Source organism: Polypterus senegalus, chromosome 11 (assembly GCF_016835505.1).
Source record: "Polypterus senegalus isolate Bchr_013 chromosome 11, ASM1683550v1, whole genome shotgun sequence".
In the NCBI taxonomy this organism is placed as follows: Eukaryota; Metazoa; Chordata; class Cladistia; order Polypteriformes; family Polypteridae; genus Polypterus; species Polypterus senegalus.
This window is the reverse complement of record NC_053164.1, coordinates 11,370,347-11,395,126: the sequence shown is the minus strand read 5'-3', so window position 1 is coordinate 11,395,126 and position 24,780 is coordinate 11,370,347. Positions and strand designations below refer to the sequence as shown.

General features: G+C 41.0%; 1 protein-coding gene across 2 annotated transcripts in view; it reads right to left on the bottom strand.

The window, feature by feature from the left end:
• npas1 (neuronal PAS domain protein 1) overlaps window positions 1–24,780 on the bottom strand; it is a 366,892-nt gene that overhangs the window by 160,927 nt on the left and 181,185 nt on the right. For both annotated transcript variants that reach the window (XM_039768048.1, XM_039768049.1), the window contains one exon: window positions 11,100–11,170. In XM_039768048.1, coding sequence (XP_039623982.1) covers window positions 11,100–11,170 — 71 coding nt within the window. The remainder of the gene's footprint in view (window positions 1–11,099; window positions 11,171–24,780) is intronic.

Sequence of the window (24,780 nt, the reverse complement as noted above, 5' to 3'; positions counted from 1 at the left end):
AAATGACGAGGGGCCATGACAGCTGTAACGTATTAGCCACGGGAGCAATCACGGATGTGGGCAGTTCCTCACCTGTACACTCGGTAAGAAACGCCCACACCCCCTAGCGTCCCGCGGCTCGCCATGGCCCAACGCCCCCGAGCTAAGCCGCCGCGAGAGCGGTGATTATTTATTTAAAATGAATGGCCTTTGCTCAGTGAGCTGTGGACCCGCTATACCACACTCCACCTTCAACAACACAATATAAAACTAAACAAATTGGGTCTCAACAGGATTTTAGATTTTCTCACGAAACTGTGCACATGGGTAAGCACTTCTCTTCACCAGAACACTGGGGCACCACAGGGCTGGGTGCTGAGCCCTCTCCTTTACTCCCACTTCACAAAAGCGACTACAAACCTACCCATGATGCTAACATTATAAGAAAGTTTGCAGACGACACCACAGTGATGGGCCTGTTCACCAATAATGATGAAGCAGTTCATAGAGAAGAGGCTGAGAATCTGGACAGCCGGAGCCAAAACAACAACCTTGCATTAGATTCTGGGAAAACAAAGGAACTGATTCTAATTCTTTCTTAATTCTTTGCATTTATATACCTCATTTCTCACTACTCAAAGCGCTCAGCAATTGCAGGTTAAGGGCCTTGCTCAAGGGCCCAACAGAGCAGGGTTCTTTTTGGCATTTACAGAATTCGAACCGGCAACCTTCTGATTGCCAGTGCAGATCCCTAGCTTCAGAGCCACCACTCCACATTCTGGACTTCAGGGGACTGAACTGGAATGGTCGCCATCCCATAAACATTAACGGTGAGAAGGTGGAGGTAGGCCAGGTTTTTGGATTCTTGGAGGTCCACATATAGCAGGGCAGATTAACACCGTCGAAGGGACGGCAATTTATTCATTTTTTTAGTGGGGATTCCAGGAACGCACCCAGCCTTGGTCCAAACCCAACACTCACTCACAGACAGAGACACGGAATCCAATAAATCAAATAAATGAATAATCTTATATATAAATGTCTATGCGTGGAAGTGTGTGTGTCTGTGTGTCAGGCCCAGAAGTGCGAGGCTACAGCTTGAAGCACAAAGTACCGTCAAGGCAGCTCCAAGTTAACAAGTCGGAAGAAGAAAGAAGTACGAGGCTACAGCATGAAGCTAAAAGAAAGCGACTCAGTCGCCAAAGCGAAACCGCTGAGAAAATAGAAACTCGCTTAGCTGCTGATATAAAAATGAGGGGAGCACATTGGCAAAACGAAACCTCCGAGGAGAGAGAAACTCGCTGAGCTGCTGATATAAAAATGAGGCGAGCACATTGGCAAAACGAAACCTCAGAGGAGAGAGAAACTCGCTTAGCCGCTGATAGACAAGGGGGGCGAGCACATCGGCATAACGAAATAACTGAGGAAAGAGAAACTCGCTTAGCCGCTCATACACAAGCAAGACGAGCACATCAGCAAAACAAAACCGCCGAGGAGAGAGACACTGCTAATGCAAACCCGACACGATTGATTGATTCATTGAAGTGCCAGAATCCATGGTTTCTAGGTGCCTGGGCTTTTTACAGCACGGGCTTACACAGCTAGTAATAATATATTAAATGGAAAGTCAATTTGAACTACAAATAATCAGGTAACCCTCCCCTTCCTCTACGGCAATAATAAATACAACACACAACAATAAACACCTACGACAATGTCCATGAATCAGTCCCACGTAACAGATGCAAATGAAGCCACAGATCCTGTGAACTACCTGGCAGGTAGAAAATTCTTTTAGTTGTGATAATTAATCTTCAAAGACCCCCGATATTCTATATGGTGGTCCACAAGGCTCTATCCAGGGTCCGCTGCTCTTCTCAATCTACATGCTTCCGTTAGGTCAGATTATCTCAGGGCACAACGTGAGCTACCACAGCTATGACACTCAACTGTATTTATCAATAGCACCTGATGACCCCGAATCTGTTGTTTCACTAACACAATGTCTTACTTGTGTTTCTGAGTAGATGAGTAGCAATTTTCTCAAGCTAAATAAAGAGAAAACAGAAGTGATTGGCAATAATGAGGTTATTAGAAATAAACTTGATGCATTAGGATTAAAAGTCAAGATGGAGGTAAAGAACTTAGGGGTAACCGTTGACTGTAACCTGAATTTTAAATCACATATTAATCAGATCACTAGGACAGCATTTTTTCACTTAAGAAATATAGCTAAAGTTAGACATCTTATAACACTGAAAGATGCTGAGAAATGAGTTCACGCTTTTGTTTTCAGTCGACTAGATTACTGTAATGCACTCCTCTCAGGACTACTAGGCTGTACTAGTGTGGCGGATGCAGAGCGTCCAGCTACAGCCACAACCACGAGGAATGAAGAAAGAACCCTGGAACTGATTTATGAAGAACAGATGAATTTGTTGCTGACGACATTAAAAAGTTGGTACGATGCTGGGAAAACTACATCGCAAAGGAAGGTGACTGAGTAGTAAAGTGACGTCATTTGTTTTTGAAATTCTTAATAAACAGAGTTGAAAAAAAGTGCGGAAACTTTTTGAATGTCCTTCGTTTAATAGAGACCACCACTGATTGAACTGAATCAGGAATTCCTTGGTAGATTTTGAACGGTGCTATGGATCATCCAACCCTGGCGTAACTTCACCTTTGTGACTGACTCTCGAACATTTGACAGTAGGCAGCAAGTTGTTCTCCTGGAATGCTGGATGTTTTCATTCACCATGCAAGGCACCTCTGGTTGTGACCAAATAACTCTACCATAGTCTCATCTGTCCACAGTATTTTTTTAACAAAACTAGGGAGCTTTGCTCACCAACACCCCATGCCTGTGCTACGCACCAGCAACTTCGCGTCTCTCTGTTGCCCGTGTATGTGGATTTCTTTTTCACCAAACAACAAATCTTTTCATTCTCGTGTTTATTCCTCATCATTCTCTTTCTCTGATCTGAGTTCACCTATTTTATAGCGCGTCTTTATTTGAAAACAGTCGTGTAGTAAATAACATTCGATCGGGCTTTAACAGAGCCCTACCCACAAGAAACGTCCACTCGCTTATAAGAACAACGCAGCTGCACCAGGCGTAAGGGCGAAAGATGGCACCGTATGAATACAGGACGAAGTCCGGCGTCATCCTGCCAATCACCTGTCCTTCAAAGAAACAGTACCAATTACAGAGCTCGCCAACATATCGTGCAAACTCATGTTTGTGATTATGTTTTGTGATGGTCTTTACATAAGAAGCATTCATATGTTACTTATGGAAAAGCCAGATTGAATGTTACTTATCTTGATTTATTTACTTATCTTCCTACAGCATGAAGTCACAAGTATACTGCAGAGCTTCCTCTGTTTGATCGTCAAGGGCATGCTCACAAATTACACGTGTAATGCCATGAAAAATACCTGCTGACACTTTAGTATGCGAGCAGTGGTACGAGAATGTAATGTAAGTAGCATAGTGAAAAGTCAAGCAAAATTACCCCTTTTATTGGCTAACTAAAAAGATTACAATATGCCAGCTTTCGAGACAACCCAGGCCCCTTCTTCAGGCAAGATGTAAGTAACATATAAATGTTAAATGTGTTGATAAGCAAGCAGCCTGCTATCACATCCCCTACGGGCACACAGTTTTCTCAGCTCAAGTCTGTTTACCTGCGTGTCAGTTGCTTAGAGTTGTATAGAGTGAGAAGTCAAGCAAAATGACACCTCTTAGAAATACTAGATCGTTATCTGGAACACATGTATTTCGTGTGTGTTCCGTGTCTACAACGATCTATGAAAACACATTGTTAAAACAGAAACGTTTTTCATGTTTCAGTAATAATTGACAAAATGTAGACATGAAGTGTATAATGTGTTAAGCCTGAAGTCCAAATATCAAAGAAACACTTTCACAAAAGGTACAAATATAACAGAACAAGTGCGCTTTCATTAAAGAATATAACTGCTGAAAAACAACACGCGTTAGGGTGTGTGAACGCTGGCCCCGGCACAGACAGACGGACAGCATATTTTCTATCCACACACTGTTTATTTATGTACACTATTTACAGTTTGTGCTCATGTGCACCCCCAGTGCCTTCTCGCACCGATTTCCCCAAAGTCCAGGCCCACAGTCCTTTGTGCCTTCCTGGCCGCCTCCAGTCCTTCCTTTCGCTCAGTCCACTTCCTCCCGACTTCCACCACTCACTGGAGGGAGGTGGCCCCTTATATAATGCCCCCGGATGAGCCCCAGGTGTTTCCGGCATCTGCTCCTTAGCCACGCCCCAGCGTGGCGGAAGTGTCGGCTGCCTTCCTGGCAGCTCTCCGGGCGCCACATAAAGTCTTCCCGGCACTTCCTGGTGTGGCGGAAGTGCCGGGCTCCCAGGATAATTAGGCACTGGGGTGGCCATGGGTCCCTACAGGGCTGGGCTTCCATGCCCTGTACCCGAGGCCCCCTGCCTAACCAGGATGGACGCCCCCACTCGGTCTGGAGGAGGCATACGCCCTCCTCTGGTCCTCCAAAGCGTCCCGGCCGGGCTCCAGCCCCAGCCGAGGACCGTACGGGATAGACCGGCATCGGGACGCCCCCTCGCGGTCTGGAGGAGGCACAAGCCCTCCTCTCGTCCTCCTGGGCGTCCCGGCCAGGCTCCAGCCCCGGCCGGGGACCACAGGTGCGACACGTTTACTACGACTGCTTCAGTAGCGCAACGGTATCAGCTGTTGACTGGTAATCAAAGCTTCACGGGTTCGAGTCTGTTTTGAGAAATGAGCTGCTCGTATTCTTACTATTTTAGAATAAAAACATACATTTGATTCCAGTCTGTAACAGCCGGTGTAAATGTATGATACTCGTAAAGGTATAACAGAGGTAAAGTCAAATCAATCTGGCTTTTATGTAAGTAACATATAAATGTTAATATTTTGGGCACATTCACAATCCTTACATACACCATCCTTTGTTTGTAAGAGCCAGGCATGATTTGAGTTTACCTCTTTTATACCTTTACAAGTATCATAAATCATATTTTTATGGACCCCATAATGCATTGCATTTGTCATTTCAACAGATGGTGCACACAAACAGAAATGCATGTTATCACTACAAATATGTGTGATATACTTTTTTTGGAATGACAAATGCAATGCATTTGAGTACTGCAAAGTTTTGTGGTGCACCGTCTGTTGGAATGATAAATGCAGTGCATTTATTTATGTGTTACAAAACACATTCCAACAGATGGTGCCCTGCAAATGTTAATACTCAGGTCTAGGTCAGTGGTTCTCAGCCGGTGGGGCAGGCCCCCCTTGAGGGGTGCGAAGATGTGAAAAAATGAACACAAGAATCAAAAATATGAAAAAAAAACATCTGTTGAAACCAAAACAAATTAACTTAAACTACATTCTGATACTAGAACAATAAATATACAGTAGAGTTAGATAAATGTCGACAAATGTTAAGTAGGTGTAATAAAATATGCATCTAGATTTCAAAAAAATGTTAGGGGGGGCACGATAAAAACTGTTATGAAAACTCGGGTTGCAAATACTTAAAGGCCGAAATCTGCCAAGGCCGTTTTTGCCCAGTCGCTGGTCTGAGGCGTTGATTATTTAGATTTCTTTACTAAGCTAACAGAGCCCAGACATTTCTAAAGATCTTTGGCCTTTTTTTGTGCATTTTAGGTAGGAATCAAAACCCAGAACAGGAGCACATTATTACAGAATGTATGTTGTGTTGTTGTTTGCTTTACTTTCAGTTTGTGAGCCTCACATTTTTTTTAAACAAATATGTTGATTCATTTGTTTTCATTTTTATGTTTATGTGTTTGAGGCAGTAACTTTGAGAAAATTGTGTTCTCATGGCTACCTTCTCGGAAAACAAAGAAGCTGCTATTGTTCTGCTGCAGAAGAGAGAATTTTACTTTAGGGTCAGGCGATGATTCCGGGTCAGAAATTCAAGAAGGGCTTAGTAACGAAAAAGACAAACCATCTTCTCACCAAGGACTAAGACCACTAAAGACTAACCAAAACAAAAAACAAAAAAGAATAAAAGATCATTCAAAAGCTATTAGAAAAAACGATATCAAGAATCCCCCAAAAAAGGGTACAGAAACTCAAACACGGATGTCAAAATGGTGTATTAATATGTCCGTTTATAGGGTCCACCTGAAGACATCACATGAAGTACATTCCTGGGGGATTATGGGAAGTTACCTTGGCAACGGCCGACGCGAATACCTTAAACTGGCTCCGCCCATCAAAATTCAATATGGCATTGCGGAAAGATGATAAATAATTATGGCTTCCTGGGGAAATGAGAGAACTAAATAAAAATCAACACCAGATCCCTTGATTTAAGACATCAGAGGTAAGTCACCAAGATGTCCAAGAAACTCCCCAGAAAAGCCACAAAAAGTTAATAAAATGCTCGATCATAACAGCAATAAGGGTTTGAAATGCTGTCACAGCCCCCCGCTGACTCCTCTCATGAAAGACACCCACCTTGTACCACAGATGTCACTGATGCCAGCGGCACCACGCAATGGGCCTCCTTCAGGTGTTTGCATTTAAAAGTAAGGCAGATCTCTCCTTTCTTTAGTGTTGCATGCTTTTCTCATAATATCTCCCCCAAGGTTTAGTTGGTTATATCAAGACCGCCGTACTAAAACAATAAACACATGGCTGGGGGTCTGCACCTCCTGCCGGATGCGGCTGGCACAATTAGCAGTCACATACTGATTCACATTTACAAGTGACTCAGATCTGTCCATTGTTTAGTAGCACATTTTCTTCTCTTAATTTCTCTGCAATGGTTACCAGGTGTTATAACAGCACAGGGCAGCAGTTTTATGTTTGGTGGAATCAGGAGATTAAAACGTCTGTGTAATGACAAGCCAAAGTCGAAACCAGGAGGAGGAGATCGGCCAGCAGGTGAAAAACGAATTACAAATCAAGAAGTGTAGCGACGGAGACTCAAAAACAAAAATATTTCATGTAGCCGAAGCCGAAACGCAAGATTTAAATCAAAGTCAAAGAAGAGAAAACAATGTACAGACAGAGAGACCTTTAGTAAATGTCACACAGGTGATTTCAGTTTTGAAATAGTCACGAATCTGAACAATAAAGGAGGGTGCGACACTAATTTGTCACACGTCACAAACTCCAGGGGCCTCATGTATAAACAGTGCGTATGCACAGAAATGTTGTGTAAGAACGTTTCCACGTTCGAATTGCAATGTATAAAACCTAAACTTGCCGTAGAGCCACACACATTTCCATGGCAGCTCATACCTTATCAGACGCAGGTTCCCTGCTCAGTTTTGCAGACAGTCGGCACAGTGCTACTGTTACTCTTTCTTTTTCATATCCACATCCCTGACGCGGCTTTATAAATATACTGAAATTAACCGCATATTGTTTATTAGTTTAATGCATCTGATTGTAATTAACCTGTAATAATATAATGATCCACAGAATGGTCAAACTATACCAAACTAAATACCATAGCTGCTTTAGCGTTGTTACTCTCACTGCACCTTCTTCTTCTTCTTTCAGCTGCTCCCGTTAGGGGTTGCCACATCGGATCATATTTCCATATTACTCTCACTGCACCACTCGGAGAAGCTGATCAGAAAGAGAATTATTGTGATACAACATCAAGTACACGCTGCCTCAGCCATGTGCACAGTCTATTTGAACTGCTCCTCACACGGCAAACACTTCAGAGACTTTCCTGTACGGACCTCGCGGTTCAGAAAGAGTTTCATCCCAAGAGCTCTAAACGCACTCAATCAGTCCATCAATTGCTCCTTGTAGAACTGTCTGTACTTATAAGTACAATCACCTCACTGTAAACCTGCACTACAGTTATAATATTACTCAACCTGAGCCACTTTATAAAGCGCGTATTTGCATATGATGACAATATCTTTTTAAGATGAAATGCAGCAAAATATGTTTATTTTATTATACAGATAAAACTTTAACTTTATTTAAATAATCTATATCGTTTAATAATTAAAAGACATGGTGTTGCTACACCAGCAAGGATCTGGCGCTCCACTCACGGATTGTTCCTGCCCCGCACTGTATGCTTCATTGGGACTGGCGTGAAGGATAGAATAATTAAACACATACTACGAAGATATTTCAATGTTCCTTAAAAGTACTGAAGAATCGGTGTTATAAGCTCGCAGATGGCTTAACGTCCATTACAGAGCTGATTGTGTGGCGATTGGGTATTTGGAGAAAGAAAAGTAATGACAGGAATTGAAGGTTAGTACGTTTGAAAGAGACATTACTGCTGCAATAAATTATTTTATCAAAGGTTGCACACAATCACTGTGCCACCGTGTTCCCATGTTTAATAACATGCTTTAACTCCTATCGTCATGAAAAGTTAGGGTGGGACAGCAGGCGCGTGCATGAGCGTTATTTTTCACGCTGATGGGGATTTATGTAATGGAAGAACGTGGAAGTTTGCGTATGCACAGATTCCTGCATCTGGATTTTTCTGTCCATACGCACATTCCCTCTTTTGTGCTTACGCCATGTTATAGTGTGAGTTCTACACACGCCGTTATACATGAAGCCCCTGGACATCTTCAGTTTGGCAACCCTGAGTTACAAATAGCAAACAATGGCGGCACCAATACTAAAAAAAAAATGGTGGCTCGGGAAGATATATCTCAAAATAAATGCCTTCAAAGATGACCTACATCAAGTAAACACACCAGAGCATTAAACCTCCTGACTTCTAAACATACTCAAAGTGCTGCTTCTCATTATTTATAGAGGCCAAGGAAAATAACTAAAAAAATTAAAAAAGGAAAAACAAAGTCCACATCATCCTGATACTAGGGAGGAGTATGTTGGTTGTAGTATGAAGTATGTTGAGTGTAGTATGTAGGGGGTCTGCAATTATAAAAGAATGCATTACCAGGGAGCATGTGCCCCCTGCTGGATAAAAGTGACATTGTCAGGAAAAAATGTACAGCAGCCTCATATTGAGCTACACTGAGAAACAACTGAAATCTGTCCTGTCTTCAGTGCTGTACTGGCTCATCTTAGTTTCTATGCCGTGGTTACTAGATAGATAGATAGATAGATAGATAGATAGATAGATAGATAGATAGATAGATAGATAGATAGATAGATAGATAGATGAAAGGCACTTTATAATAGATAGATAGATAGATAGATAGATAGATAGATAGATAGATAGATAGATAGATAGATAGATAGATAGATAGATAGATGAAAGGCACTTTATAATAGATAGATAGATAGATAGATAGATAGATAGATAGATAGATAGATAGATAGATAGATAGATGAAAGGCACTATATAATTATTAGATAGATAGATAGATAGATAGATAGATAGATAGATAGATAGATAGATAGATAGATAGATAGATGAAAGGCACTATATGATAGATAGATAGATAGATAGATAGATAGATAGATAGATAGATAGATAGATAGATAGATAGATAGATAGATAGATAGATAGATAGATAGAAAGGTACTATATACTTATTAGATAGATAGATAGATAGATAGATAGATAGATAGATAGATAGATAAAAATAAAAGTTCTGACTTGGCTGTGCTGTTTTAGTATGGCTGCAGTTCTAAAGCGACACATTCCCAGGGAGCATGCGCCCCCTTCTGGATACAGTGTGACTTGGCTCACTTTGTTAATTTTGATGGAAAGTGCATGACCACCAGGGGGCTTTGCAGCACCTGAAGCTTCAGACACAAATGCACAGACACAAGTCCCAATTTAATTGAAAGGCTTTAATCTTTAAATACCTTTCTTTAATAAAGATTTCAAAAGACACACACCACACTTGATAGAACTCTTCCTCCTCCTTTCCTCCAGGCAAGCTTTTTCTGCTTTCTCTCGACTCCATCTCCCATACTGGAGATGGAGCTGCTTTTTTTAGACAGAACCCAGGAGTACTCTTAGTGTTATAAGTTTGTCCCTTGGAATCACTTCTGGGTACAGCTGAAGCCCCACAAAGCAGGGACCATGAATATCTACAATCTCACCTGGTGGCACTCACAGAACACAACAGTTCCCAAGATGCCCTGCGGCTGTAAACCTGTCAACATAGCGAAACCTAGGAACTCCACCAAAATTCTGTGGAATAAAACTACCAAAATACATTGTCTTCCCTGGTCCTTCGGTTATACTGGCCTCCTGATCAGGTAAGGATCCCTGTTCTGTACCAGTCAGGATGCCAGTCCCTGCATGCCATCCATTACAAATGTCAGTCGTTCTCACTGATGTGTGTCCTCCATTGCTCTACCAATTGTTATGACTGGCTAGATACAAGGGTGTTAACAGAGCATCTTTATAAAATAACAAAGTTTTATTCTCACAAACTGTTCTGTTGCAATTAGCAAAACACAGAAGAGCACAAAAGACTTAAAGAGGCAATTCAGTTTCAATAGAAGAATCCAAAGTGTGGTTGAAAGAAAGTGCAAACAAGTTGAAAACGCAGTAATTTATAACAAATCCAACAGCAATTCAATAATTCACCAAAACCCTCTTAGCGCATCCAAAGTGAACCATCAGGAAGTGTGGGAGACCCTCCAACTTATTAGGGTGGAGGGGGCAGTTCCTGGCTCTGATTGGCAGGTAGCCTATCCTCTTGGATGACCACCAATGGCACATAACACCGGCATAGATAAAAAAGATACATACAATATAAAGAATACTGCAAATCCTAACAGAAAGAAGCAGCAACACAAACAAATAAATCAAAAGTGTACAACAAAGACACAAAACAAGCATATGGACCCCCAACCTGGGATATGACCCCAATTGCAACTTTTTTGGCAGCTCTTTACCAAACTGGGCCCTCGCGTGCCTGTGGTGACAGCTGGATGCTTTCAGACTTTGGTGGGACGAGTTCTGTCACACATGAGTCCTTGCTCTGCTCCCGGACCCTACTTGATAGTCCCATCCTTCCTATTCATTTTCCTAAATGGTCACTCATGTTTTACTGATGTTGTGAAGTGGCTGTCCTGCATGGAGTTACACAACTAAGAGTGTTGATGACGTGTGGTAAATAAATCAGGAAGGCTTCTGTTACCTGCAAAAGATGTCCGCCCAGCTGCTGCTCAAAGAGGTCGCTGACCAGGGCCATCTGGCTCCTCTGTCCGGCTGTAACACAAAAAAAAAGCAAAAAATCAAAAATCTCGTTTAAGATTTGGTGTTCACCGTATCACTTGTCTCATTTTTCTTTTCTGCATGCTAGACGACTTTCAAATCACCCTGTAATCGCCGAACCGTTCCCATTACGTTATGAATTGCTTGACACACCCCTTGTAAATCTTTACTGTTACTTTGGACTCTGTTTATGGTGGTCAAGGTGTTTCTAGGCCGGGAAGTGGACAACATGTGACATTGGTTGTCCAATGGCATGACAGTCGAGTCGTTGTGACGGCCCAGATTGCCTCCAATCTTTGACCCAAAACTGTCGATAGTCATAACCAAGATGAGCCTGGCAAATGACTGAAAACCATTAGAAGAATAAAACGTGTCCCAAACATTTCAAATGTTCACTAAATAAATAATCCATAAAATCAGTGAAACTGTGTGGAGGATCCATAATGAATAAATAGCTCCTAAAAATGAGGTCAAAATTCCATAGCAGGAAACATCTCAGTGCCCGGTGCATCCTTTTTAAACTGATGTCTCATCTGCTTACCACGCAACGGGGCCTGGCAGCAAAGGAGATGCCCAACCGACAGGCAAAGCCAACCTTTTCTCCCCTCCATGGCTCCCAGCAGGGTGCCTGCTCCAAGCCGAGCCTCAGATCAGATCTCCCACAGCCTCTTCCCGGACTTATGAAGGCTCGTTACAGTTACTCCATAAAAATGCTCAGCTTGAGTTGCCCTCTTCAGATCCCGAATGTCGGCCCCATGCCCCCCTAGGGCTCTCCTCTTCTGCATTTCTTTTCCCATTCTTTAACCTCTATCTCTCATTGTTCTGTCTGCTGTCACCTTCCCTTCTGCTGTTTAGGCTCCTCTTATCTTAACCTGCCTAACTGGGTACGGGTGTGACAGCTCGCTACCTCCGAGGGGCGAATGAGGCACCTGACTGGAGCTCACATACGCACATATGTGTGTGCGGGTGATCAACCAGATACCCCTACCACCACTGGAGCAGTTCTGCAGTCCTGATTATTTATTTAAAACCTGTCCTATACCACAGACCCCCTATCACAGTTGTGCATTTCCATTTTAGCTGAGTTTTGAGGTGTGAAAGCCCAGGGCACGTAGAGCCACCCCAAACCCGACACAGACAGGTTTAGCACCCAGTGCACCAACTCACACAAGGCTCACAGAGCACAAAACAGTCCCTTTAACCGCCAGTCCTTCCGCCTCCACTCCTCGTCTGGCTTTGTCCTCTTCCTCCAGAATCTGCCGTTGACTTCTGTCGACCAGCCCCTTTTTAAATGGACTCCAGGTGCCCAATGAGCTTCTTCCGGGCCAAATAGGGTCCTGAAAATGTCTGTGTGCCCCCTGCCGGTGGCTATGGGCCCCAGCAGGGTTGAGTTCCCATGCTTATGACCCGTGAACCTGCTGGAAACCAAGGGGGCTGCCCTCTGTGTATTGCCATTGGTATACAGGAGCCATCATCATATTTCTTGACTCACTTGTGTTGAATAATTCATCATCTGAAAGTTGTCAGTATTGGTGCGTCACAGAGGGGATGTGCAGAGTTCTTCATAATGACACTCAGTTTTGTTCTCATTCTCTCCTCCACAACAACCACCAGGTGGTTCAAGAGTGTGTCCCTTATCAATAGCACCTGATGACCCCGACTCTCTTGATTCACTAACAGAATGTCTGACTGGTATCTCAGAATGGATGAATAGTAACTTTCTCAAGTTAAATAAAGAGAAAACTGAAATCTTAGTGATTAGCAATAATGGATACAATGAGGCTATTAGAAATAAACTGGATACATTAGGATTAAAAGTCAAGACGGAGGTAAAAAGCTTACAGGTAATTGTTGACTGTAATTTGAATTTTAAATCGCATATTAATCAGATCACTAGGACAGCATTTGTTCACTTAAGAAACATAAGTAAAGTTAGACCTCTTATATCACTGAAAGATGCTGAGAAATTAGTTCACGCATTTGTTTTCAGTCGACTAGATTACTGTAACGCACTCCTCTCAGGACCACCCAAAAAAGACATAAATCATTTACAACGAGTACAGAATGGAGCTGCTAGAATCTTAACTAGGAAAAGAAAATCTGAGCACATCTCTCCAGTTTTGATGTCACTACACTGGTTACCTGTGTCAATCAGGACTGACTTTAAAATACTGCTTATGGTTTATAGAGCCTTAAATAATCTGCTCCATCTTATATATCAGAATGTCTGACACCTTATATTCCAAATCGTAACCTCAGATCCTCAAATGAGTGTCTCCTTAGAATTCCAAGAGCTAAACTTAAAAGAAATGGTGAGGCGGGCGGCCTTCTGCTGTTATGCACCTAAAATCTGGAATAGCCTGTCAATAGGAATTCACCAGGCTGATACAGTAGAGCACTTTAAAACACTGCTGAAAACACATTACTTTAACATGGCCTTCTTATAACTTCAATCTAACTTAATTTAACTTAATCCTGATACTCTGTATGTTCAATTTCCTCATAATAATTACTCATGGTGGCTCTAAAATCCGTACTGACCCCTACTCTCTTTTCTGTTTCTTTTTCCGGCCTGTGCCACCTCCACCTACTCAAAGCTGACCATCATCTTCATCAAGCCCTTCCGTGAGAACCCTAAATCCAAAGAGGACTGTTTCATTTATATTAGGTAGAATGCCCAGAGGGGACTGGTCAGGGGGTCTCATGGTCTGGAATCCCTACAGATTTTATTTTTTTCTCCAGCCGTCTGGAGTTTTTTTTTTCTGTCCCCCCTGGCCATTGGACCTTACTCTTATTCGATGTTAATTAATGTTGATTTATTTTGTTTTCTTATTGTGTCTTTTACTTTTCTACTTTTTATTATGTAAAGCACTTTGAGCTACTGTTTGTATGAAAATGTGCTATAGAAATAAATGTTGTTGTTGTTGTCCCATAACTGAGCCTAGCCTTTTAATTAGCTTGTTGATTTGATGGGCCTCCCCAAGAGTGATGTGGCCAGCTCAGCACACCACAGCATAGAAGATCACACTGGCCATCACAGAGTTGTAGAAGATGTGAAAGAGGTAACTTCCTGCATTAAAGGAATGCAGTCTTCAAAGAAAAAAGAGTCTGCTCTGCCCTTTCTTCTATAGTTCCCCTGTGTTCCGAGACCACTCCAACCAGTCATTGATGTGGGAGTGCACCCCCCATTACATCCATTCCCTGAATCGTGGCCGGACGTAGAGGCTCTTTGGTGCAGCGAAAGTTGGCTTTGCTGATGTTCAGATGCAGAACATTGTCCTCTTGACACCCCTCCTCTGTCTAATCCCCCTTATCAAGACACCCCATAAGTGCACAAACATCTGAGAATTTCTGACCTGACCTGCTGTTAAACTTATAGTCGGAGGTGTGCAGAGTGAAGAGACAAGCAGGACAGGCCTGGTCCTTGTGGTGCTCCAGTGTTGCTCACACAGTCCTTGAGTCTCATTAAGTGTGGTATGTCTGACAAATAGTCCATTACCCAGGATACCACAGGCTCATCCACCTGCATCTCGGAGATGGTGACAGGAAAGAAGCGCACAGTCATATAAGCGCATGGGAAATAACCACACACAGAAAAATGTGCGAACGGCAAAGGCGTACAGTATATGCAAAGAAGAAACAAATGTTATATTATACATCACAATAAACAAAATTGTATAATTGTTCACTAAACATATTTATAAGCTTGTATGTTTTAATTTGTTAGAGTTTTCGATAGATAGATAGATAGATAGATAGATAGATAGATAGATAGATAGATAGATAGATAGATATGAAAGACACTATATAATAGATAGATAGATAGATAGATAGATAGATAGATAGATAGATAGATAGATAGATAGATAGATATGAAAGGTGCTATATAATAGATAGATAGATAGATAGATAGATAGATAGATAGATAGATAGATAGATAGATAGATAGATAGATAGATAGATTTGAAAGGCACTAAATGATTTGAAATGGCACTATATAAAGATAGATAGATAGATAGATAGATATGATAAAAGGTGCTATATAGATAGATAGATAGATAGATAGATAGATAGATAGATATATAATAGATAGATAGATAGATAGATAGATAGATAGATAGATAGATAGATAGATAGATAGATAAGAAAGGCTATATAATAGATAGATAGATAGATAGATAGATAGATAGATATGAAAGACACTATATGATAGATAGATAGATAGATAGATAGATAGATAGATAGATAGATAGATAGATAGATAGATACTTTATTAATCTCAAGGGGAAATTCTTAATTTCTTAATGAATTAATTTTCTTTAATCTTCCCAACTTTCAAGCAAGGCAAGTTGACATTTTTTTTTTTTTGAATAAGCGAGATGGAGTTTTCGACCAGTCAGAAGGTTAAAAGGGATCTGAATATCTGTATTTTCACACAACAAATAAAAAAGATACTTGGAGGTGCCGTGAGAATCGATCAACAATGTGCCATTCCTTAATGAAAACGAAGAACGGAGACATTGTGCAAGAGCCAACCAGTGATTGCCATGACTCCTGTCCCCAGAAAGCAGAAGTAAGCTAACAGACTGGAGCCGACCAAAAGGAAATACAGACAACTTTACGCGCTTGTTGGCAGCTCTGTAGTAAAATATAACAAAACTGATGACAAATTGTCTTACTTGAGGAGAATAGCTAATTTACAATAATGCTGTTAATTAGGGTGTGTTAATCATTTATATTTTATTATAATAAAAAACGTCTAGTAGTATAGGTGGTGTATATTTTATATTTGTAATAGTTATATGTCGCCGCCGTGTGCTTTTTTCCACGTGTGCACTTTACTGTATGCATATTCTTCCAAGTGCAGCTTTTTCCGTGTGTGCATTTTACCGTGTGGTTATTTCCCATGTGTTTATATGACTGTGCACTTTTTTCTGTGTGGATATTTCATGTGCGTTTTTTTCCTGTGCGCTTCCTTCTGAGATTCTTCTGAGTTGACCCCTTATTAGGGATGGCTGGATGGTTATGAAGGCACTCGAGGAATCAAACACATCATCCTCACAGTGCTGCCAGCTTCGTCTAGCCTTGTGGAGCAGATTGATAATTGTGTCCTCCACTCCAGTCTTCATCTGATAGGCAAACTACAGTGAGTCCAGGTGGTCTACCACAAGAGGACTCATACAGTCCAGGACCAAACTCTCGAAAGATGTGAGACGTGAGTGCCACTGGTCTGAAGTCATCAGATGAAGAGGCGCCTGCCTTCTTTTGGAACCGAAATAATACAGGATGTTTTCCACTTTTTTTGAAGCCTTAGGAACAGAATGAGGAGGTGACAGAGGACACCACAAAGGCCTTAAGAACTTGAGGACTTGGCTTCACTTTAAAATGCTGATGATGAAGTAGCCCTGGATTAACTGTTAAGCAAAATATGCACAGACTCGAGATACCAATGGAAATGGAGCACCACAGAGTTTCTAAAAAAGTAGTACTAGGGTGTTGTACCGTGGTAGCCATTATGGATGTCGTGAGAAGTCAAGCAATATGACACCTTTTATTGGCTAACTAAAAAGATTACAATATGCAGGGGCAACTGAGGCCCCTTCTTCAGGCAAGATGTAATACAGAAAGTGGAGTTCCCCATGTTTAGATGAGGGACACCAGGACAGAGACGACATTCGGAAACCTTTACGTGAGACATCTTAAATGTTGCCACCCAGCATTCCAGGGAAGAAAACGTCCAAAATACATTGTCTTCCCTGGTCCTTCTATTATACTGCCCTCCTGACCGGGTAAGGATTCCTGTTCTGTACCAGTCACGATGCCAGTCCCTGCATACCATCCATTACCATCTCAATGAAGTGTCTCCTCCAATTGTTATGACTCAGAGTCATAAAGCACCAAAGAGTCCCAACAGTTACAAAAACACTTCCAATAATGCCCACTAGGGGAGGAGGGGGATTACCATTAAAAACCCATCTACATAAGAGGGTGTTCACAGAGGATCTTTATAAAATAACAAAGTTTTATTCTCACAAAATACTATGTTGAAATTAGAAAAACCCAGAAGAGCACAAAAGACTTAAAGGGGCTGCCGACAAAGACAATCCAAAGTGAGCAAATTAAAAAAATTAATAGACCTCTCTCTTCAGGCTAAGATTCATTTAGCACGTGAGGAGAACAATGGTGGCATGGTGGCACAGTGGTAGCGCTGCTGCCTCGCAGTAAGGAGGCCTGGGTTTGCTTCCCGGGTCCTCCCTGCATGGAGTTTGCATGTTCTCCCCGTGTCTGCGTGGGCTTCCTCTGAGTACTCCGGTTTCCTCCCACAGTCCAAAGACCTGCAGGTTAGGTGCATTGGCGATCCTAAATTGTCCCTAGTGTGTGCTTGGTGTGTGGGTGTGTTTGTGTGCCCTGCGGTGGGCTGACGCCATGCCCAGGGTTTGGTTCCTGCTTTGCGCCCTGTGTTGGCTGGGAATGGTTCAAGCAGACCCCCGTGACCCTATAGTTAGGATATAGCGGGTTGGATAATGAATGGAGAACAATGTCTGGTCAAGATCTTCGGATAAGATGACTGTCCAGCAAAGCCTTTGGAAGTTTTTGATGAGTTTTTCAATACAATGTGGGTCTGTAGTCAGGTGGTCTGTGTTGTTTCCATCTCTTGGACGGACACACTGACTTCTCACTAAAAAAGCAGGAGAAAACTTTGAGCATAAATTAAGGTAATAAGTCGTATCCTTACATCTTTTGATCCATGTATGTTGAAATGCTGCATATACTGTATGCTGAATAGGAGATGTTTTGTTTCATGATTTTTCTTTATTAAAAAATTCTCCACTGACACCGATTTCCAAAGAACGTGAAGTGCGAATATTACGCATTTCTTTCAATACCTCCAAATTAGAAACTTTGTTAAACAGAACATGCCCAACTTTCCTCACCTCCCACCTACTTCTATGCCGGAAAAAACACTGAGAACTCAGACAGCATCTCTGTAACATATAAAAACATTTTACATTCCCTTCCTTTCATAGATCCCAGAGTACAGTGGGAAAAGGATCTCTCACTCAACATCTCAGAAAAGGAGTGGAAGGCAGCAATGCAGAGAATTCACTTGAGCTCCATATTTGCAAAGCATACAATCATTCAACTGTCATCGTCATCTATCAAGTGCGTCTCTCTTATTTCAAAACTCTCCAAAATGTTTCCAGGGTGAGATCCAACCTGTGAACGCTGCAATCGAGCTCCAGCCTCACTGGGTCACATGTTTTGGTCCTGCACCAAATTAACATCATGCTGGACCCAAAAATCTTTAAATGTCTTTCAGACAGCCTTTGGTGTCACAATCCCTCCTAATCAACTAACAGCTGTGTCTGGTGGGCTCATAGAGGGGCTTAAAGTGGAGAGGGACAAACAAACTGTAATGGCCTTTACTTCTTGATCAACTGGGAGAATCCTAACTCTCCTCTGTTCAGTCAGTGGGCAACCGATGTTATATACTACTTGAAATTGGAAAAAAAATAATTAATTCTCCCTTAGAGGATCTGTGCAGAACTTTTTAAAACCCGGCAGGATTTGATCAATAACATTTTAGAATAATCATTTCAATTCAGGAAGTGGATTCTTTTCCCCTTTTTTAATTCTATTGATTTACTTACTTAATTTTTCTACTATTAAAGTTTCACTATGTTGGCCTATCTGTCATGGTTGAGGGTTGACCCTAGTTTTGTAAAATTTGACTCGCTTGTATGGAATGTTGTTTGATTTTAATAAACTCAATAAAATGTTATATAAAAAAATAATAATAATTGTGTGACAAATGTGAAAGCCTGTCGAGTTCTGTGGTGGCTGCCAGGGGGCACTGCAGAGGATCATCTATACTTACTTCATGGAGACAGTGGACGTCACTCTCTTGGAGGAGCAGAAGGAGAGGACGGTAAATACTCTGTGGTTGTTCTGGTTTGGCTCTGTTCAGTTACAAAGGTACTGGGAAAACAATAAGCAGATGTTATATGAACCTAGAAATGTGTTAGGTGTGGTTGTGTCTGGGGTTAGGGCTCAGTGGTGCCCCCTACTGGTTACACTTGTTTTAATATTTCTGCTATTATTACTAGGGTGGGAAATACTGGTTTTAGTATAAATGATTATATTCCCAGGGAGTATGTGCCCCCTGGTGGATAAAATTGATGTAGTCAGTAGGATTGTAGCCATATACTGAGCCATATTTCAATCTATCCTTTCTTTAGTATTAGGTTTCCTGCTGTTACTGTGGGGGGACATGTTGGTTTTAGTATGTCCTGGTGTCTCCTCCATGTTCTTGACACTGTGCTGGGAGTCACAGCAAACCTTCCTGCATTGCGACGTAAGGATGTGCCATTCTGGCGGAGCTGGACTACGTGTGCAGTCTGAAAGAGGTGCAGATACCACCTCATGCTACCAGTAGTGACAAGGACACTAGCAAAACACCAAAGTAGAGAAGAATCAGTCAGGGAGGATCAGGGGCATATGCACAGAAATATTGCATAAGAACTTTTCCACGTTCAAATCGCGAAGTATAAAACCTACACTTGGCGTAAAGCTATGCACTTTTCCACGGTACCTCATACCTTGTCGTACGCAAGTTCTCCACTCGGTTTTGCAGACTGGTGGCACCCAGCGTCAAAGCAGTGCTACTGTTCCTGTGTGGTTACTCTTTTATTTTCCTGACGCGACTTTATAAATACACTGAAACTAACCGCATATTGTTAATTAGTGTAACGCATCTGATTGTAATTAACTTGTAACAATATAATGGTCCAGGGAACAGCCATAGTATTCCAAATACCGTAACTGCTTTAGTGTTGTTACTCTCACTGCACCTTCTTCTTCTTCTTCTTCTTTCAACTGCTCCCGTTAGGAGTTGCCACAGCGGATCATCTTTTTCCATATTACTCTCACTGCACCACTCGGAGTATTTATATCACTGTATCTGAGTGTGAATCACAGCAGCAGCTGATCGGAAAGAGAATTATCGGTATACAGCATCAGGCACACGCTGTCTCAGCCACGGCAAAACGTTTTAAAGCCTTTCCTGTACGGACCTCGCGGTTCAGAAACAGTTTCATCCCAAGAACTTTAAACGCACTCAATCAATAGCACCTCGTAGAACTGTTAGGACTTATAAGTACAATCACCTCACTGTAAACTTGCACTACAGTTATAATATCGCACAACCTGAGCCACTTTATAAAACGCGTACATATGATGATGATATCATTTTTAAGATGAAACACAGCAAAATATGTTTATTATACAGATAAAACTTTAACTTCATTTAAATAATCAATATTCTTCACTGGGACTGGCGTTAGGGATAGAATAATTAAACATGTACTATGAAGATATTTCAATGTTCCTTAAATGTTTTGAAGAATCGGCGCTCTAAGCTTACAGATGGCTTAAAGTCCATTACAGAGTTGATTGTGTGGCGATCGGTTACTTGGAGAAGGAAAAGCAAGGACTGCAGGGGCGGCCACGTCAATATATATTGAATATAAAACAGAAAGAGAAAATAACGACACAGCTAAAAACGCAGCGTCAAATTTTGACAAAAATTAAACGCTTGTGTCATGAGCACGAGGTGGCTATGCAGTGTCCGCAACGGACGTGGCCATCCACCGTGCATAAGATACCTTACTGATATTAGCGGGCGAAGGAGCCACCAATTCTTTCTCTGCCCAGTGCCGTCACAAGCCTAGAGCCACCCATGAGTACTGCTGCAATAAATAATTTCATCGAAGGTCGTGCACAATCACTGTGCCGTGAAAGCCATGTTTAATAACGTGCTTTAACTCCTATCATCATGAAAATATCACGTATACGTCTCAGTATTTTAATTATTCAGAGAGCTGTAATATCACGAATGTCATGGATTCTGTGTACAGTCGGAGGAAGAGAGCCGGTTTAAGAAGCAAGTAGTGATTCACACACATAGAGCACATAGAAGATCAAATACAAAACAAAGCATTTAACGTGCTAGTTTAATTACGATGTGATTTGAGAAACTGGTTAGTTAAACGATTTTAAGATGATGTTTATGATGTTCTACTTTAATGACAAAATAAACTACGTGATTAAAGTGGAAATTTAGAGATTGAAGTTGACATTTTGTGCTTTTTCCCCACTGTGTGCCTTTTTTTTCTCTGTACCCTAATAAGCTTTCATATGACACTCAGACGGTGGGCTACGACTCGCCTTTTCACGGCGACTTTGATATGTGACTTCTTTTTTATTTCCGGCACTGTGCGACCTTTCTGATTGTGAGCTTTCAAGTTTCTCCAACATGCTATGTCACTCGATCAACTTCCTTTTGTTGATTATACCACATTTTAATTAATAAACAAATAGTATGTTTTTTCTTTGCCTCCACTTGGTATTCGCTGAAATTCTTATATTTTCCCCCCGTGCTTTTCCCATTGTCTTTTCACAGAAGGCTGAGTTTAATGGTGATTTATATTGATTTGCATATTCAAAGAGGCGTAATTCTGGAAGGAGTTGGGGCGTTACATAAAGTGCATGTACGAGCGTTAGTTTTAACGCTGATCAGGATTTATGTAGCGGAAGAACACGGAAGTTGGCGAATGCACAGATTCCTGCATCTGGATTTTTCTGTGCGTAAACACATTTCAGCTTTTGTGCTTACGTCATGGTATAGTTCGAATTCTACGCACGGCGTTATACATGAGGCCCCTGGAGAGAGCAATTGTCTGTGGCCACCACTCCATTTTTGGGATTTGACTTCTTATTGCTTCTCCAGATCACCTGTTGTCACTTTCATTTGCACCAAAGCAGGTGAAGTTGATCCACAACCGCTTGTGCTTCCTAACTGGACAGATTGATATCCCTGAAGCTTCATTGACTTGCTATTAGACTGGCATGATTCCAGTTAGTGTTCCCTTATTTTATGAACTGCTAAACACTCATTATTTTAACATGGCTTTCTCAGAGCTTCATTTTAATGTAACTCTGATATTCTGTATATGTATTGAATTATAATTTCTATCATGGTGGCTCCTCAATCCATACTATCCCCTACTTTCTCTGCTGTTCGTTTTCTGTGATGAAGATCTGCACCCCCACCACCTGATTAAAGCATTGTGATGTCAGTACATGGATGAATTGAAGGCCAGAGGTCCACATGACCGTCATCATCAAGTTCTTTCACGTGAAGCCTGAAAACCATGAGGACTTATTGAGATCATTGATGTCAGATAGAATGCCTAGAGGGGGCTGGGTGGTCTCATGGCGTTGGGACCCCTGCAGATTTTGTTTTTGTTCATTTTTTCTATCTAATGTATTCTTTGTTACTTAATATGGCCTAATTTTATTTTCTTATATATTTTGTTTTTTTTTTCTTCTTCATCTTGTAAAGCACTTTGAGCTACGCTATTTGTATGAAAACGTGATATAGAAAGAAATGTTGTTATAGTGTATAGTCCTGTCCTTGACATTTGATTATATTTTAACATATTTTTTTATTTACTATGTCATTTTGGGCTACGATACTTTTGTTATATTTTAACACTTTTTTATTTTTATTTACAATGATGGTATTTTGGGCTGTGATATTTTTGTTATATTTTAACACATTTTTATTTTTGTTTACTATGACACCATTTTGGGCTGGGATATTTTTATTTTAACACATTTTTTATTTACTATGACATTTTGGGCTGTGATATTTTTGTTATATTTTAAAACTTATTTTTATTTACTATGACGCCATTTTGGACTGCGGTATTTTATTTTTTTGTTCGTTTTTTGGGACATTCCCTATCGTCCATTCTAAAAGGGTTAAACAAATATAAAATAAATATTTTCAGCTTTTTCAAACTTCAAGTATTTCAGGTCTGGACCCATTAAATTGTTCACACCCCAGGCAGCCAAGCCCCCAAACTCAATAGGCAGGATAGAATGAGAAAACAATGTAATATTTAAAATCCTTGATGTTCAAAACCCTTAACTAGCTGCATTGTTATTTAAAATTTGTCCAGTAAAAAGCTACAAGAAATGTATAAAGAGTGCTAATCATAACATTATGGAGCCGATGGAGGCGGAGCCACCTCTGTGTGCAGATCAGAGAGAGGACTTCATCCAGCAGTATAAAAGGAGAAGCATTGGATTCGATTTGGTTGGGTTTCTGTGTGACATTAATTGTCACAATCGATAGTTTTTTTCTGAAAGGAATACACTTATCTAATTTCTCGGGATGTTTTTTTTTTCTTAAGAAAATCTTAATTATCAAAATCAAATTATCTTCTTGGTAGGCCAGTACTTTGAGCAGAAATCTTTTATTTTCTTTTTTTGTAATTTATCACGATGCCATTTTGTGTTTATGCAAAATGCTTCCGAACGCTTTGAAATCACTTCAGTTTTGTTTTTTGTTTTGTGTGGCGCTGCATGTTGATCAATATCAGAAAATCTCCACACGTGATATATCATGCAACTCATTTTGGATAAAAGTGTGAGCCAAATAAGCAAGTTTATGTACTGTAAATACAGTGGGAAGGAAAGAGACCACCCATATGAAACATAGCACAGGCACAGAAAACAAAGCAGACAATAAACAAAAGTAACGTTAGCATACCTCAACGACTCGAAATTGAACAAGAAACAAAAATATAAAGCAATACTTTGAGCCCCAGCCAGGTGAGGATTAGAACAATCTGGACGAGAACAGGCCATTCAGTCCAACAAAGCTCGCCAATCCTGTCCACTTAATTCTTCCAAAATAGCATCAAGTCGAGTTTTGAAAACCCTTAAGTCCTCCTGTCTACCACACTACTTGGTCTCGTATTCCAAGTGTCTATGATTCTCTGTGTGAAAAAAAATGTCCTAATGTTTATATGAAATTTCCCCTTAAGTTTCCAACTGTGTCCCCGTGTTCCTGATGAGCTCATTTTAAAGTCACCATCTCGATCCACTCGACTAATTCACTTCATAATTTTAAACACTTCAATCATGTCACCTCTTAATCTTCTTTTCTTTAAACTGTAAAGGCTCAGCTCTTTTAATCTTTCCTCATAACTCATCCCCTGTAATCAGCCTTGTCGATCTTCTCTGGACCTTCTCTGGTGCTGCTATGTCTTTATGGAGACCCAAACTGCATCCAGTACTCCAGATGAGGCCTCACCAGTGCGTTATAAAGGTTGTGAAGAACCTCCTGTGACTTGTACTCCACACATCAAGGCGCTATATAACCTTATATTCTGTTAGCCTTCTTAATGGCTACTGAACACTGTCGGGAAGTTGATAACTTAGAGTCCACTGTGACTCCTAAATCCTTCTCATAAGGTGAGATTTATTATTACAAAAATGCTCTTTGAGTACATGAAGCTCCATAGAGCACACAGGACAAAATGGAGCTGCCACCAGCCCAAGGCAAACAAGTCCAGAACACAATCCAATGGTTAGCAATCTAATAATTCATAACAGAAAAGCGGAACAAGAACACAAGTATCTTGAACCTCTACTCACCATATAACTCCATTCTTGCAGCAGCTTCACTGGCTTCCAGTTCAGTTCCGCATTCAATTCAAAATTCAACTACTAACTTTTAAGGCTCTCCACAA